The 15,958-nt window shown below is 41.7% G+C and overlaps 1 protein-coding gene across 1 annotated transcript in view; it reads left to right on the plus strand.

The window, feature by feature from the left end:
- Nucleotides 1-14,519, plus strand: part of LOC136144010 (neuroblastoma breakpoint family member 6-like protein) — an 86,898-nt gene extending 72,379 nt beyond the window's left edge. The window contains exons 4-5 of the mRNA XM_065901625.1: nt 13,097-13,145; nt 14,306-14,519. Of these exons, the coding sequence (XP_065757697.1) occupies nt 13,097-13,145; nt 14,306-14,519 (263 nt within the window). The remainder of the gene's footprint in view (nt 1-13,096; nt 13,146-14,305) is intronic.
- Nucleotides 14,520-15,958: the final 1,439 nt, after the last annotated feature.

A 15,958-nucleotide genomic window follows, 5' to 3' on the forward strand; every position in this document is an offset into this window, starting at 1 on the left:
CAAACTCTTTTGTTGACTATGATGGCTACTCCATTTCTTCCAAGGGATTCTTGCCCACAGTAGTAGATATAATGGTCATCTGAGTTAAATTCACCCAATTCCAGTCCATTTTAGTTCGCTGATTCCTAAAATGTTGATGTTCACTCTCCTCTTTGACCACTTCCAATTTGCCTTGATTCATGGACCTAACATTCCAGGTTCCTATGCAATATTGCTCTTTAGAGCATCAGACTTTATTCTCATCACCAGTCACATCCACAACTGCATGTTGTTTTCGCTTTGGCTCCCTTTCTTCATTCATTCTGGAGTCTCCACTGATCTCCAGTAGCATACTGGACACATACTGACCTGGGGAGTTCATCTTTCAGTGTCCTATCATTTTGCTTTTTCATACGGCTCATGGGATTCTCAAGGCAAGAATACTGAAGTGGTTTGCCATTCCCTTCTTCAGTGGACCACGTTTTGTCAGAACTCTCCACCATGACCTGTCCGTCTTGGGTGGCCCTACACGGCATGGCTCATAGCTTCATTGTTAGACAAGGCTGTGGTCCATGTGATCAGACTGGTTAATTTCCTGTGATTGTGGTTTTCAGTGTGTCTGCCTTTATCCATCAGAGGGCAGACAGGGTGCTTTTAGATGAAGAAATCACCGAGGATTTCTTCTCCCTTAATGTATTTCCACCTCTCCCTCTGTCTCAAGATAGTTTTTGGATCCTGACTGGACAGGACTTTAAAGGAGAGGCCACCCTTCTCCTACCGGTCTCTTCCTGCCAGGACGTTACTGCCCTGGGGTGTCAGAAGGAGGCAGGCAGCAGGAGCGGCAGAACCACAAAGTCTCCTCGTGCGCCCGCGAGCAGCTACGCCTCTCAAGCTCCGGGCAATTTGAATCCACTCTGCCGAAGCTCCTCTGCCAGCGTCGCACGAGGTGTGCGGCTCCAGATACCCCAAGAGCAGCTGCGCTGAGGCGGCCGGGCCATCGAGGACCTGCCCGGTAGCGGCAGATTTTGACAGACTAGGCAGGGGAAAGCCTCAACGGCTGCGGAAATCCGTGCACCGGAGGTTAAAAGTGTCAAACCTGTAAAAAAGCAGTGCTAAGGGGAAGGTTCACAGCAATACAGGCTTACCTCAAGAAACAAGAAAAAAGTCAAATAAATAACCTAACTCTGCACTTAAAGCAACCTGAAAAGGAAGAAATGAAAAACCCCAGGGTTAGTAGAAGGAAAAAAATCTTAAATATTAGGGCAGAAATAAATGCAAAAGAAACAAAAGAGACCATAGCAAAAATCAACAAAGCCAAACGCTGGTTCTTTGAGAAGATAAAGAAAATTGACAAACCATTAGCCAGACTCATCAAGAAACAAAGGGAGAAAAATCAAATCAACAAAATTAGAAATGAAAATGGAGAGATCACAACAGACAACACAGAAATACAAAGGATCATAAGAGACTATTGTCAGCAACTATATACCAATAAATTGGACAGCTTGGAAGAAATGGACAAATTCTTAGAAAAGTACAACTTTCCAAAACTGAACCAGGAAGAAATGAAAAATCTTAACAGACCAATCACAAGCATGGAAATTGAAACTGTAATCAGAAATCTTGCAGCAAACAAAAGCCCAGGACCAGATGGCTTCACAGCTGAATTCTACCAAAAATTTAAAGAAGAGCTAACACCTATCCTACTCAAACTCTTCCAGAAAATTGGAGGAAGGTAAATTTCCAAACTCTTTCTATGAGGCCACCATCACCATAATACCAAAACCTGACAAAGATGCCACCAAAAAAGAAAACTATAGGCCAATATCACTGATGACCATAGATGCAAAAATCCTTAACAAAATTCTAGCAAACAGAATCCAACAACATATTAAAAAAAAATCATACATCATGACCAAGTGGACTTTATTCCAGGGATGCAAGGATTCTTCAGCATCCACAAATCAATCAACATAATACACCACATTAACAAATTGAAAAATAAAAACCATATGATTATCTCAATAGATGCAGAGAAAGCCTTTGACAAAATTCAACACCCATTTATGATAAAAACTCTCCAGAAAGCAGGGATAGAAAGAACATACCTCAACATAATAAAAGCTATATATGACAAACCCACAGCAAACATTATCCTCAGTGGTGAAAAATTGAAAGCATTTCCCCTAAAGTCAGGAACAAGACAAGGGTGCCCACTCTCACCACTACTATTCAGCATAGTTTTGTTGGAAGTTTTGGCCACAGCAATCAGAGCAGAAAAAGAAATAAAAAGAATCCAAATGTGGAAAAGAATAAGTAAAACTCTCGCTGTTTGCAGATGACATGATCCTATACATAGAAAACCCTAAAGACTCCACCAGAAAATTACTAGAGTTAATCAATGAATATAGTAAAGTTGCAGGATATAAAATTAACACACAGAAATCCCTTGCATTCCTATACATTAACAATGAGAAAACAGAAAGAGAAATTAAGGAAACAATTCTATTCACCATTGCAACAAAAAGAATAAAATACTTAGGAATATATCTACCTAAAGAAACAAAAGACCTGTATATAAAAAACTATAAAACACGTGAAAGAAATCAAAGAGGACACAAATAGATTGAGAAATATACCATGTTCATGGATCAGAAGAATCAATATCATGAAAATGAGTATACTATCCAAAGCAATCTATAGATTCAATGCAATCCCTATCAAGCTACCAACAGTATTTTTCACAGAACTAGAACAAATAATTTCACAATTTGTATGGAAATACAAAAAAAACTCGAATAGTGAAAGCAATCTTGAGAAAGAAGAATGGAACTGGAGGAATCAACCTGCCTGATTTCAGGCCCTACTACAAAGCCAGTCATCAAGACAGTATGGTACTGGCACAAAGACAGAAATATAGATCCATGGAACAAAATAGAAAGTCCAGAGATAAATCCACACACCTACGGACACCTTATCTTCGACAAAAGAGTCAAGGATATACAATGGAGAATAGACAACCTCTTTAACAAGTGGTGCTTTGAAAACTGGTCAACCACTTGTAAAAGAATGAAACTAGAACCATACACAAAAATACACTCAAAATGGATTAAAGATATAAACAGAAGACCAGAAACTATAAAACTCCTAGAGGAGAACATAGGCAAAACACTCTCTGACATAAATCACAGCAGGATCCTCTATGACTCACCTCCCAGAATATTGGAAATAAAAGCAAAAATAAACAAATGGGACCTAATTAAACTTAAAAGCTTTTGCACAACAAAGGAAACTATAAGCAAGGTGAAATGACAGCCTTCAGAATGGGAGAAAATAATAGCAAATGAAGCAACTGACAAAGAATTAACCTCAAAAATATACAAGTAACTCCTGCAGCTCAATTCCAGAAAAATAAAAGACCCAATCAAAAAATGGGCCAAAGAACTAAACAGACATTTCTCCAAAGAAGACATACAGATGGCTAACAAACACATGAAAAGATGCTCAACGTCGCTCATTATTAGAGAAATGCAAATCAAAACCACAATGAGGTACCATTTCACACCAGTCAGAATGGCTGCCATCCAAAAGTCTATAAGCAATAAATGTTGGAGAGGGTGTGAGGGAAAGGGAACCCTCTTACACTGTTGGTGGGAATACAAACTAGTACAGCCACTATGGAGAACAGTGTGGAGATTCCTTAACAAACTGGAAATAGAACTGCCATATGACCCAGCAATCCCACTGCTGGGCATACACACTGAGGAAACCAGAATTGAAAGAGACATGTACCCCAATGTTCATTGCAGCACTGTTTATAATAGCCAGGACATGGACACAACCAAGATGTCCATCAGCAGATCCATGAGTAAGAAAGCTGTGGTACATATACACCATGGAATATTACTCAGCCATTAAAAAGAATACATTTGAATCAGTTCTAATGAGGTGGATGAAACTGGAGCCTATTATACAGAGTGAAGTAAGCCAGAAAGAGAAACACCAATACAGTACACTAATGTGTATATATATGGAATTTAGAAAGATGGTAATGATAACCCTGTATGCGAAACAGCAAAAGAGACACAGATGTATAAAATAGTCTTTTGGACTCTGTGGGAGAGGGCAAGGGTGGGATGGTTTGGGAGAATGGCATTGAAACATGTATATTATTGTATGTGAAATGAATCGCCAGTCCAGGTTCAATGCATGATACAGGATGCTCGGGGCTGGTGCACTGGGATGACCCAGAGGGACGTGATGGGGAAGTGGGAGGGGGGTTCAGGATGGGGAACACATGTACACCCGTGGCGGATTCATGTCAATGTATGGCAAAAACCAATACCATATTGTAAAGGAATTAGCCTTCAATTAAAATAAATAAATTTATTATTATTTTTTAAAGTGTCAAACCCTGAAGTCAGTTGAACAATCTCCACGCCTATATCAGGAGAGTCGAAGACCGAAATGAGATCAAGAAAAAGATTTTGTGGATGAAAATCCACAGTCTAAATTTTTACTCTCTCCAACTCCCTAGACCTCTTGGCCCAGATTAAAAGAGTTTCTGTGATTAGATCAGTCCATCTGGATAATCTCCCCATTTCAAGATCAATTTTGTTACATCTACAGAAGTACCTTTTGCCACTTAACATAATTACACAAATAGCAACCATGAGAAACTAAGAGTGGTTATACTAGCACCAGACAAAATAGACAGGAGACTTTACAATGATAAGATGTTACCAGAGATAAACAGTGATATTTTATAATGATAAAAGGGTTAATCCATCAGAAAGCTAGAACAGTTTTAAAGATAGTATATATAACATAGTCCCATAATACATGAAGCAACAAATGACAGAATGACAGAATCAAAGGGAGAAATGGACAATTCCACAATAATTACTGGAGACTTCAACACCACACTTTCAATAGTGGATAGAACAATCAGGCAGAAGGATAATAAGTACACGTAAGAATTAAACAACATGACCTTACAGACACCTGTAGACACTCCACCCAACAAGAGCGGAAACTATACACTAAGCCATAGAATAAGTTGAAATACATTTAAAAAGACTGAAGTCATATACAATTTGGGACACACCAAAACTAGTCTAGAAGGAGGGTGGCAAGGGGGTTGGGTAGTGTGTCTTCCTTCACTTTGTCATGAATATTCAGGGACTCTTATGGAGGTGGCAGTGGTCAGACATGTGTAGGCCACCTGGAAAATCTAGGCAGATACATATTTCAGGGAAGTTACCCTAGTCTCAGGCTTCCAAAACCAGGGAGGAATTGATAAGTAGGAAGTAAGCCGAGGTCAGGGGATGACTTTCTGTATTGCTTATCTGTGCCTCTCTTTAAAACCTCAGCTTCTTAAGAAAAAAAAAAACAAAAACCTTCAGCTTCTATGTCACTAAATCCCACCGCACTGGAGTGTTGTAGGTTACCACCAACCACCACAGACCTTAATGTTTACTATGACCTTGATGTTTACTAAACCACCATAGGCCTTGGTGTTTACTTAACATAGATCTTGATGTTTACTTTGTCTGAGAAGACAAATACAGGTCAATAGCTTTGGGTAAACACAATCAATCAAAGTTCTATGAAAACTGCTCTAGACATAAGGAATAGCATTTGCTTACAAGTCATCCCAAATTAGGGGGCCACTACAGATATTCAAAGAAACATACAAAAACTATGTCAGTGACTTTGACAAGTTTGAAAGAAGCCCTGTGGTGCTAGGATGACATTCACAAGTGACAAGCACAAAATCTTATATACAGGTTAAAACACAAAGCAACCCACAGGAGAAGAGGAGGATGGGGCTGGAGGCAGGGAGGTCAAACCTGATTTCAAGTTTAATGAGAAGCCTTTATGTTTTCCCAGCAAGGGAAAAGAAGCCTCCATAACACTGGTTTACAGCAAGAAGGTAATTAAGACACAATCTGGGGACTTCTCTAGTGGTCCAGTGGTTAAGAATATACTTTGCAATGTAGGGGGAACAGGTTCCACCCCTAGTGGGGGAACTAAGATTCCATATGCCATGGAGCAACTGAGGCAGCAAGCCACAGCTAGAGAATCGATGCAATGCAACGAAAGGTCCCACATGTTGCAAACAAATAATTAAAAAGGCACAATTTGCTCAGTAGTCCTTGTAAATTAAATTGTTACTTAAAAGCAAATTCATGTACTCAACACACAAGGAGGCCAAACAATACCAAAACATTGGAATCTGGAACAGAGAAAAGTTCATTGTAGGGCCAAGCAAGGAGATGGGTGGTTCATGCCTTAAAAACACAAAACTCACCCAAAGCTTTTGGCAAAGCCCTTTTATAGGAATAGTGAGGGAGGGATGTGGTTAGTTGTTGCAAACTTCTTGGTGTCAGAGACTTTGTTCTTGAGTTCAGGTCATGATCATGTAATGATGTTCCTGTGAATCTCTTCCAAACGAATGTTATTCTCTGTTTTGGCAAGAAAGGGCAAGGTCCCAAAACAAAACTTTCATCCTCTGAGGTCTTAGTTCTGGTTAAGAGAAGGCAGATCTCAGTTGGTGGCTTACACAGGGCAAGGTCCCCAGATCCTGCCCAGCAGTCATTGCTGAGGGAGCCAGTGCCCAACCCACTGACCCTCAGGCTTCTCAGGTCCCCAGATGGGGGGTGGGGTGGGAGGTGGGAGTCATGAAGACTGTGACCCAGGCAGACTGACACTACTATTAGGTCGCAGAGACAGGGATGTGTGGGGTGGCGGTGCAGAGAAATTCACTGCTGCCTCAAGGCCTGGGCCCAGTCAGTGGGCAGCTTTGGTGAGGGCCCCGGAACCCTACACAGCCCCCAGCCTGTTCCCTGGGCCCCCAGCTCATCCGCTGGCCCAAGGCCAGATGAGTTGGAAGGCCCCAGGGAGAAGGCTGGGGTCCACTTCTTACCTCACTTTCCACCTGATGACCACCACTCCACCTACTATTGGCTGAGTCGCTCACTGATGAAAGCTCACTGACAGTTTCTCACTTGTGGACAGGGCCCACTGTGGCACCAACCAAGGGCTAAGCAGAACTCCTGAAGGTCCCGCAGTAACTGTTGCTGCTAACAGGGTGTGGGGTAATGGCACACAGCAACAGCCTGTGCTAAGGGCTGCACTCAGCCGGGCTATATTACAGTCACTGTATTATACTCAAGACTTTTTTCCCCTACAATGTTAAAATGGTGTGAAAAAACTAGAGAAACAAAGAACATCAAGACTATCTAAAAGTTTTCCATTTTTCTACAAGAAAAAGTATCTTCATGACAGTCCTTAATGAAAGAATTGGAAAAATCTCAATTCCTTCATGTTTTCTATGCTTGCAAGAGTAAACATTACAAAATAGGCTTAAAATTTAGAAAGAGATAGTTCTGTGGTATCAGTACAAGGGTACACAAATATGGAGAGTGGCTGCTGAGGGAATGTCCCTGTCAGTGGCGACCTTCAGAACAGACCAGGTGGCCTTTAGTATCAGTATGGCCTAGTCCACTGGAAGACAGGAGCTCCCAAAATTACATGACACCCCCATTTCCCAGTTCTGTTATGGCAGCTCCACGTGGTTACCTGCCAAGCTGGGTCCTCCCTCTGGCACTCGTGTCAGAGCCTGACCTCTGAGCTTTGGCTTCTTGTGCCTTATTTTTGCAGTTAAGGATTCTCAGAGTTGTGAAATGCTGACAAAGTCTAGACCAAAAGTAAGTAATAAATTATATCTATATTCTTTACAAACCTGTTAAAAGACATTTCTTCACTTAATGAAAACTTATGAAGGTATAATTTACATACTATAATACTCACCCAGTATCATTGTCTGCTTCATTGATTTCAGTAATTTACCAGGCAGTACATCCATCACCATAATTCATTCATTTGTCTTTAATTTCTTATTTCTTTGGGTTTCTTCTCCCAGGGCTCTGGCTCTACCTCTTCCACCCTAAGCTTCAGCATGGCAGTATCTCTCACCACTTTCTCTGGTCGGAGGACAGAAATGGGCATCCTGGAAACCAACCAGTGCTTGAGCTCCCAGCTGGAAAGAAGGAAATAGGACTTTCAGAAACTTACAGAGAAATTCCTCATGTCCCAAGCTACTGTTTACTCCCTGGCCAACTAGTCGCATACAGTAAGTCCTCAGGGTCACAGTCACCATAGTGATAAAAGATTGTCCATCTTTCCCCAAAGAAACTAAACAAGCTCCAGATTTTCTTTTCCCTCCTTCATCAAGATAATCTCATCCTTACTACACTCCTAGAAAGGTAGAAACAGGTACCTTGCCCCCACTTTGCAGAGGATGGAGACACTGAGGCACAAAAGAGTAAAGTTTGCCGTGAGAGTGTAGGAGGAATAGAGGTTAAGATCTCATTCAGGCACTAAACTTTCTTTTCTCTCCCAGGAATACATTTCAGATTCTATAAACAGATAATATAATATCAGATTCTATAAACATATAATATAATGTCATTGTTGGCTTAAACGTCTTAGGATTAATTCAAATTTTTGCAGCTCATCCATTTGCAAAGCACTATATTAGCTGCATGAGGGCAGAATGAAGTGATAGGATATCCTGCCTACCTTAAAGGAGCTTAAAGCTGTCTGCTCCCAACTGAACCATATAAATTGGAGATGAGAACACTAATAGCAGACAGCAAGGGAAGTCCTGATGTCTGGAGCAAGATCCTTTCCCCGTATATGTTCAAAAAAGACATTCCTCACACTCTTGTGAGATTGAGGGTATTTCCTGGAACTCAGAGGCTCCTTAACACCTTTGCTGTCTCTCCCTGAATTTGAATTTGTAGACAGCAAGCAAGTCCAGGATCTGGACTTTGAGACACACGGCCCAAATGAAAATGAGGCCAAGTGAAGGAGACCTCCAGTCCCAGGAATGGGCCAGGTCAGTGAAGAAGCTAGCACTTCATGCTCCACAGTCAGCCTTCACATTTGAAAATCCACTGGAGCATCTCAAGCCTGTTCAAGACTGAGAGGACGAGTGGAGCTGTCATGACAAAGGAATGAGGGAATGAGAGCACAAGAGGGACAGAGATATAAGGGGAGGATTCTTAGTGACACTGAAGTTGTTTGTTTTCAATTTTCTATGATTATTTTTCAATAAACCTATGGGGGATAAAATTTTCTATCCAACTTACTGACATGGACTAAAAAGTTAAAATTAGCTCTCAGCCTTAGCACCATCTTTTGAGAAACTTCTGCACCATGTGAGTGAAGTGGAGGAAGAAGCAAATGTGCAGGCTGAAGCACAAAAGAAGATGAGGCAGAGGTCCAAGTGAATTTGTACACCAATGGAAGCCACAGAAGCAGAAACAAGGGAAGCCAGAGGCCAGGGATGCTGGTACAAATTGTGGACTGCATGCCTACTATCTAGAACTTGTCTCAATGGATCTGGAACATCTAGGACCATTTTGATTGTCTCGACCACCACTGAGAGATCCACCTTGCTCGTATCAAAGCTATCCCTTTTGGTCCTTTGCCCTGGACCTGTGATACTATGGACTAGTTCTCTTCTCAGTTGTGGCTGAAAGTAATGTCTACAATAAATCATCTATTTTGTTGTCTTACATGAAGAAAAAAAAGTTTAAATTAAAGCCTACTTATCAAAGAAGTGAAATGACAAGCATTGGGGTATGGGAATGTAAGGAGATTCTTTCTTTATATCTTTTATTGTTATCATAATACAGCTTCTTTGAAATTGTAAAAAGAAGGATACCATCCAACATCTTCATGTAAAGATAGCACAGTGCAGAGATTAAGAGCTTGTGTCCTGATGCCAGACTTCTGGGTTCAAATCCATGTTGTTCATCTTCTCTATGCCTCAGTTTCCTCATCTGTAATGGTAACAGTAGTATCTACCTCCTTAGGGAGTGGTGATGATTACAGGATGATAATTCTCGAAAATCTACTAGAATAGGGCCTTGGCAAACACAGTGCATTAGTCCTCCTTCCAACCTAACACAACACCCTTAGCATTTGAGCATATATCTTTCAGGCTTTTTTTCTCTTCACGTGCACTTTTGCACAGAAGTATCCAGATAAATTTTAAAAACTTCAAAATATTAAGGGAATTACTGAAACTCAGCATGGGGAAACTATCAGCCCTACAGTCCTCAGAGCCTTCCCAAACACACAGGGAATTCCTACTCTGTGCCCAGGTTCATATTTTCCTTAAGAGGCTATGAGGCTTGGTAAAGTGACCCAAGATTTGGAGTCAGAACTCAGCATATGTGAATTCTGAATTTGCTTCATTCCAGTTGAATCACCTTGAGTTATTTTACCCTCTATGAGGTTCTCTCTCCCCAGCTCTAATTTGGGGAGAATCAAATGCTAGTAGCTGGGAGGCTGAGGAATCAGATGTGGGATTCCCTGCGTGGAACCTGGTACCCAGGTGATATCTGTCCTGGGGTGGCCCCTCCTCCTCCCTTGAAGGTGGGACCACAGCAGCAGGGTCAGCTTTCCTTAAGACAGTGTCTCTGTTTCCCCCAAGTATGAAGAATATAAGGACCTCACTGATCTGTGCTGGAGGAGAAAGTGCCCTTTGAGGAGATGGAGTTGGTAGAGAAGAGGAGACTGGCTACACAGCTTGGATTAGGAGGAAGCTGTGTGGGAAAGTATGTCAAGTGGGGAAGCCCAGGGCAGTAGAATACAGAGTGAACAGAAGGGCAGAAATGTACACGCAGGCACAGAGCTAGACAAAGACAGCCTGCGAAGCTGTGGGAACTGATGGAGGACTAGTTAAGTCTCTGGATTCTCCCTGAAGTAATATACAAATAGAATGGAGTCACATGCCTGGGTTGGAACACTAGTAATGTAGCTTCTAGCTGTGACCTTGGGCAAATGAACTCAACTTTACTGCATCTCAGTTACCTCAGCAACCTCATCTGTAAAATGGGAACACCAACAGTATTTACTTCAGAGGGTTATAAAGATTAAATGCATGATGACCAGTGGTTAGAACCATCTCACACACATGTGAAGCTCTGAACAAATATTTGCTTAATTATAATACTTATTTTTACTTTTTTATAGGTGTGGTGATTGTCATCTTTTTTTAATATTAGATTTGGTTTATATTGTAGAGCACATACGAGGGCAAAGTGTTTCTACACAACTGCAAATCACATTTGGAAAGTAAGCTGTGAATAACCTGCTACTGTGTCAGCTATGCAGTCCCGACTCAAGGAATCCATGGTGGCAAAACAGTCCTGGCTCCTGAGAGGGGCTTCCTGATGGTGTCTGCCCCAGGTTATCCTGTCTCAGGCCTGGGCCTCTGTAAGACTAGGCCTCTGGGGAGTGGCAGCAGGGGACTGGGAGGACCTCTGCTCTTGACAAGCCTGAAACTTGGCCATGACTGGGAAAATACACTCCTAATCTCCAACATTCTCAAGTGTCTTTCTTAATAATAATGTTTCTCTGGAACATTTGATTTTTTTTTCTAAGTGTCAGACTATGAGGGGTGTTAGCTGGTAGGGCCATTGACTAGATAGATAATTGAGCAGCTATGCCTAGAAAATGAGTTATTAATTTGAAAGGACCAACATTGCCCATCCTTGGAGAGTCTCAAATAAAAGGTATTAATAGATTGTGGCATTCAAGACATTTTTTAACCTTGGTTGAAGTGAAATCTGAGTAGCTCAAATGTGAAAGAGTCACTAAAGCAGAGATACTTGATTGAAGGAAGCCTAGGTCTGGAGATCCTCTTTCTCCCTAGTCTCTGCCTTCACATCCTCTGACACTTTATAGCAACTCTAAGGAACAGAGACTCAGACGTGAATTTGAGCAAACTTAGTAGAGGACAGAGGAGCCTGGTGGGTTACAGTCCATGAGGTCGCAGAGAGTCAGACAGGATATAGTGACTGAACAACAACAAGAAATAGAGTTCAAAAGACAATCTGTAGAAGATCATTTACTTGTGAGGCAATTCAGGCATCAGATAGGTTAGATGACTGTCAATCTTTAGTCTAGCATTAAGATTATGTGGTTCTAAATATTAACTGATTGCCTACTCGGGCGTGTATGCTGTAATGTGTACTGTAAGTTGGGTCATATGGCACTGTCATTAGCCTCACAAAGCTCACATTCTAATTGGATATCTATGAGAAATATTTGTACAATAATTACAAAATTATGAAATCCCACAGAGTGATGCAATTATTACTCAGAATTTTAATTACTCTTAAGGGCCTCCTTACTACTATGGTTTATGTTCATGTCATTCAAAACAATGCTTTTCATCTTGACAGACACTGATTTTTCTTTTCATCCTTTCAACTAATACCAGATGTACCTGTCCAACACTTCTGTACCTGACTTCCCCCCTGCCTAGGGTTTCATAGTTTCACTTTTTATTGGTGACTTTAAAACAGAAGAAGGAATTAAAGTGCAGAAAGGTAAAGGTGGTGCATGCTCAATTGTGGGCAATTCATTGTGACCCCATGGACTGTAGCCTGACAGGATCTGTCGGTCTCCTGAATTTTCCTTGCAAGAATACTGGGGTGGGTTGTCATTTCCCCTTCTAGGGGATCTCCCTGACCCAGGGATCAAACCCACATCTCCAACATTGGCAGGTGGGTTGTTTACCACTGAGCTACCTAGGAAGCCCCACAGTAAGGAAAAACAAGCAGTCAAACACCAGCTATTTAAATCCAGCAGGGTCTCCTGAAAGAAGAGAAACTTCAGAGATGGGGCAGCCTGTCTCTTCATCTAGTCCTGTACCTCTCCTTGTGATTCTTTGAAACAGCTGTCTTTGAAGTGAATGCCTCAGGAATCAGTAAAAATATCACTCACTTGGGTTACAATTTTAAAAGAAGGTGCTTGCACGACACCTGCTGTTCACCTTGTATTCTGGGGACCGTGACAATCTCCACAGACTGGCTGGGGGCATGGACAGTAGAGAATACACGGGGCTGGAGGCCACATTATTACAACTGCCTCATTCATCACAAGCTTTTGGAGCCCTTCTGGAATAATTCTCCCAGAGCATTCTGAACAAACATATAGAGTATTGTGTCTACGGTCAGATAGGCCCTTGTATTCTGTAAAACATGAAATGGGTCCTGCTCAGTTACCGACCAGCTCTATTTTTGGTTCACAGAAAATCATGATAAGAAGGGTAAAGACAGACAGGAGTCACTGGCAGCCAGGTAACTCTGAGTGATGAAAGGGCTGATCATGGAGTGGTGAAACCTAGAGAGGAGTCCAGAAGCAAGAGACCCAGAGGCCAAAGGTCCCAGATCCAGGAGAAACCAGAAGTTGCTGATTGTTCCTATTTCATTCATTCATCATACAATGATGTGTCCTTTAACCCATGTTATCTGTTCTCATTGAAGTTCTTGTATTGGTTGCCATTTCTTAGTAATTCCTCAAGTTTACTTAAGAGTCATTCTGAACTAAAGGTAAACTGAGTAGAGAACACTAGTCTCTATTTTCTAAAAACCTAGTTAAAGACCAAAGTGAGATGCTTACCTTATATTCCTGCACATTCATTCTAATGTATGTTGGGAGATGTTTCATAGTCCAGTTCAGTTCAGTCGCTCAGTCGTGTCCGACTCTTTGTGACCCCATGGACTGCAGTATGCCAGGCCTCCCTGTCCATCACCAACTCCTGGAGCTTGCTCAAACTCATGTCCATTGAGTCGGTGATGCCACCAACCATCTCATCCTCTGTTGTCCTCTTCTCCTCCTGCCTTCAATCTTTCCCAGCATCAAGGTCTTTTCCAATGAGTCAGTTCTTTGATTCAGGTGGCCAAAGTATTGGAATTTCAGCTTCAGCATCAGTCCTTCCAATGAATAGTCAGGACTGATCTCCTTTAGGATTGACTGGTTTGATCTCCTTGCAGTCCAAGGTAAAGTCAATCATTAAATATTTAAAGAGAGAGAGACCTAAAAGCTACAAGAGCCCTAGGAGGTTATTCTGTCAGGAGACAGTATTCAATGGACCCTTTCATATACTATTGCATAAAATTTGTTCACAGCATTTTAATGTCAGTATTATAGGTCTCTATGTGTCCTGTGTGTTGGAATATATTTTAGAGGAGACATTGAGTCTACTTCCTCATCCATGGTATGAGATCAGTCCACTGAACACATATTGCTCTCTCCCCTACCCCAACTGTGGGCACACCGAAACACCAGTCAGAAGTGATTTGTTTGTTTGTTTGTTTTTCTCTTTGAGAGAATGACCCCTTTAGTTTCTGGTGTCACTTCCATGAGTTTCAGATGAGCACCAGCTGTCAGGCTGTGGTTTCAGGTTGCCTTATTTTCATCTCCTGTCTTGTCTGTTTCCTTCTCCATCCCCACTCAGGCTCAGCATGGGGCTCCAGGAAGAAGAAGCGAATGAAGTCCTAGAGGACTCACTAGATGAAAAGTATCTGATGCATTCCGGTCAGCATGACTCCCGCAAGCCTCCCAGCAGCAACGCCTGTGTGTGTGATGTGCAGGACGCCAGCTCTGCTGTGGACAGAGCCAGTGAGTACTCCCAATATAAAGAGAATAACCCCCAACAACTAGAAGACTGAATAATATAGCTCTGGTAGCTGCAACCTGCTAACCACCTCTGTCTAGGTTAATTGAGATCATTTATGCAGGCAGAACCTAAGAACTAACCTTGAAAAAGTGATTAGGCTGAACACAGCTCTGGGACCAAATTTCAAGTAACAATCCTTAGCGGATCTGTTCATTTGCATTCTTCCTGGTCCAGACCTCACCTCCCTTCCTCTGTCCCTCTCTGGCAAATGCAAGCTGAGGAACCCCTGGTAAACCAGACTGCAGAGAGTAAATGGGTCATAAGAAACTCTCTGCCACCCTTCAGCACATGTACAGAATCTGTCTAGTAAACTTCCTTGTTGAAGATGAAGCATCTTAACTTTCCTGAAATGTTCTTGCTAATTACAGCTTCTGACAACGTCTTGGATTTTCAAGTTTCCAACACTGTCAGCAGTCCTGCCCATATTCAAAGTTCACTTATCATGCTTCCTGTGTTCAAGTATCAGTGTCCATCCTCCCCCGGGTGGCTTCTCTCCCATTAAGGCTCCATCTCAGTATTAAAATGTCAGGTTGTATCTCTAGGCCAAGGCTCTGATCTTGGCAGTTCTGTTCAGTTGTTCAGTCGTGTCTGACTCTTTGAGACCCCATGAGCTGCAGCACACCAGGTCTCCCTGTCCATCACCAACTCCCAGAGCTTACTCAAACTTATTTCCATTGAGTTGGTGATGCCATCCAACCATTTCATACTCTGTAATCCCCTTTTCCTCCTGCCCTCACTCAATCTTTCCCAGCATCAGGGCCTTTTCAAATGAGTCAGCTCTTCGCATCAGGTGGCCAAAGTATTGGAGTTTCAGCTTCAACATCAGTCCTTCCAATGAACACCCAGGACTGATCTCCTTTAGGATGGACTGGTTGGATCTCCTTGCAGTCCAAGGGACTCTCAAGAGTCTTCTCCAACACCACAGTTCAAAAGCATCAATTCTTCAGTGCTCAGCTTTCTTTATGATGCAACTCTCACATCCATACATGACTACTAATATATGCTTCAGGTATAAATTGTTTAAATGTTTAAAAATGTCATATCTATATAGATATATACATGGGTATGTATATAAATATAGATGCACTTAATATATGCATCTATATTATGTATATATATATGAGTGAGGGATTAAGAATTAGGTGTGTGTGTTGTGGTACTGCTATCTGCCCCATTCCAATTAAAATTTCTAAATTGCACTTTGGTTCTTACTACCTGGAACTTTCTCCTGATTTCTTTGCTTTTGTTGTTACTGATGGTATTGAATTTCTGAAGAAGACAGGCTAATCATCTTGTTTAGTGTCCTACATTCTGATCAAACTAAACATTTTTTGAAAAATCAGCACATAGTATTTTTGCTTCCTACTGCATCTTGTCAGGACCAAGTTGTGAAAGAACAAAGCAACTAAATATTGTGATATCGTATATCAA

This window comes from Muntiacus reevesi, chromosome 1 (genome assembly GCF_963930625.1).
Source record: "Muntiacus reevesi chromosome 1, mMunRee1.1, whole genome shotgun sequence".
Lineage (NCBI taxonomy): Eukaryota > Metazoa > Chordata > Mammalia > Artiodactyla > Cervidae > Muntiacus > Muntiacus reevesi.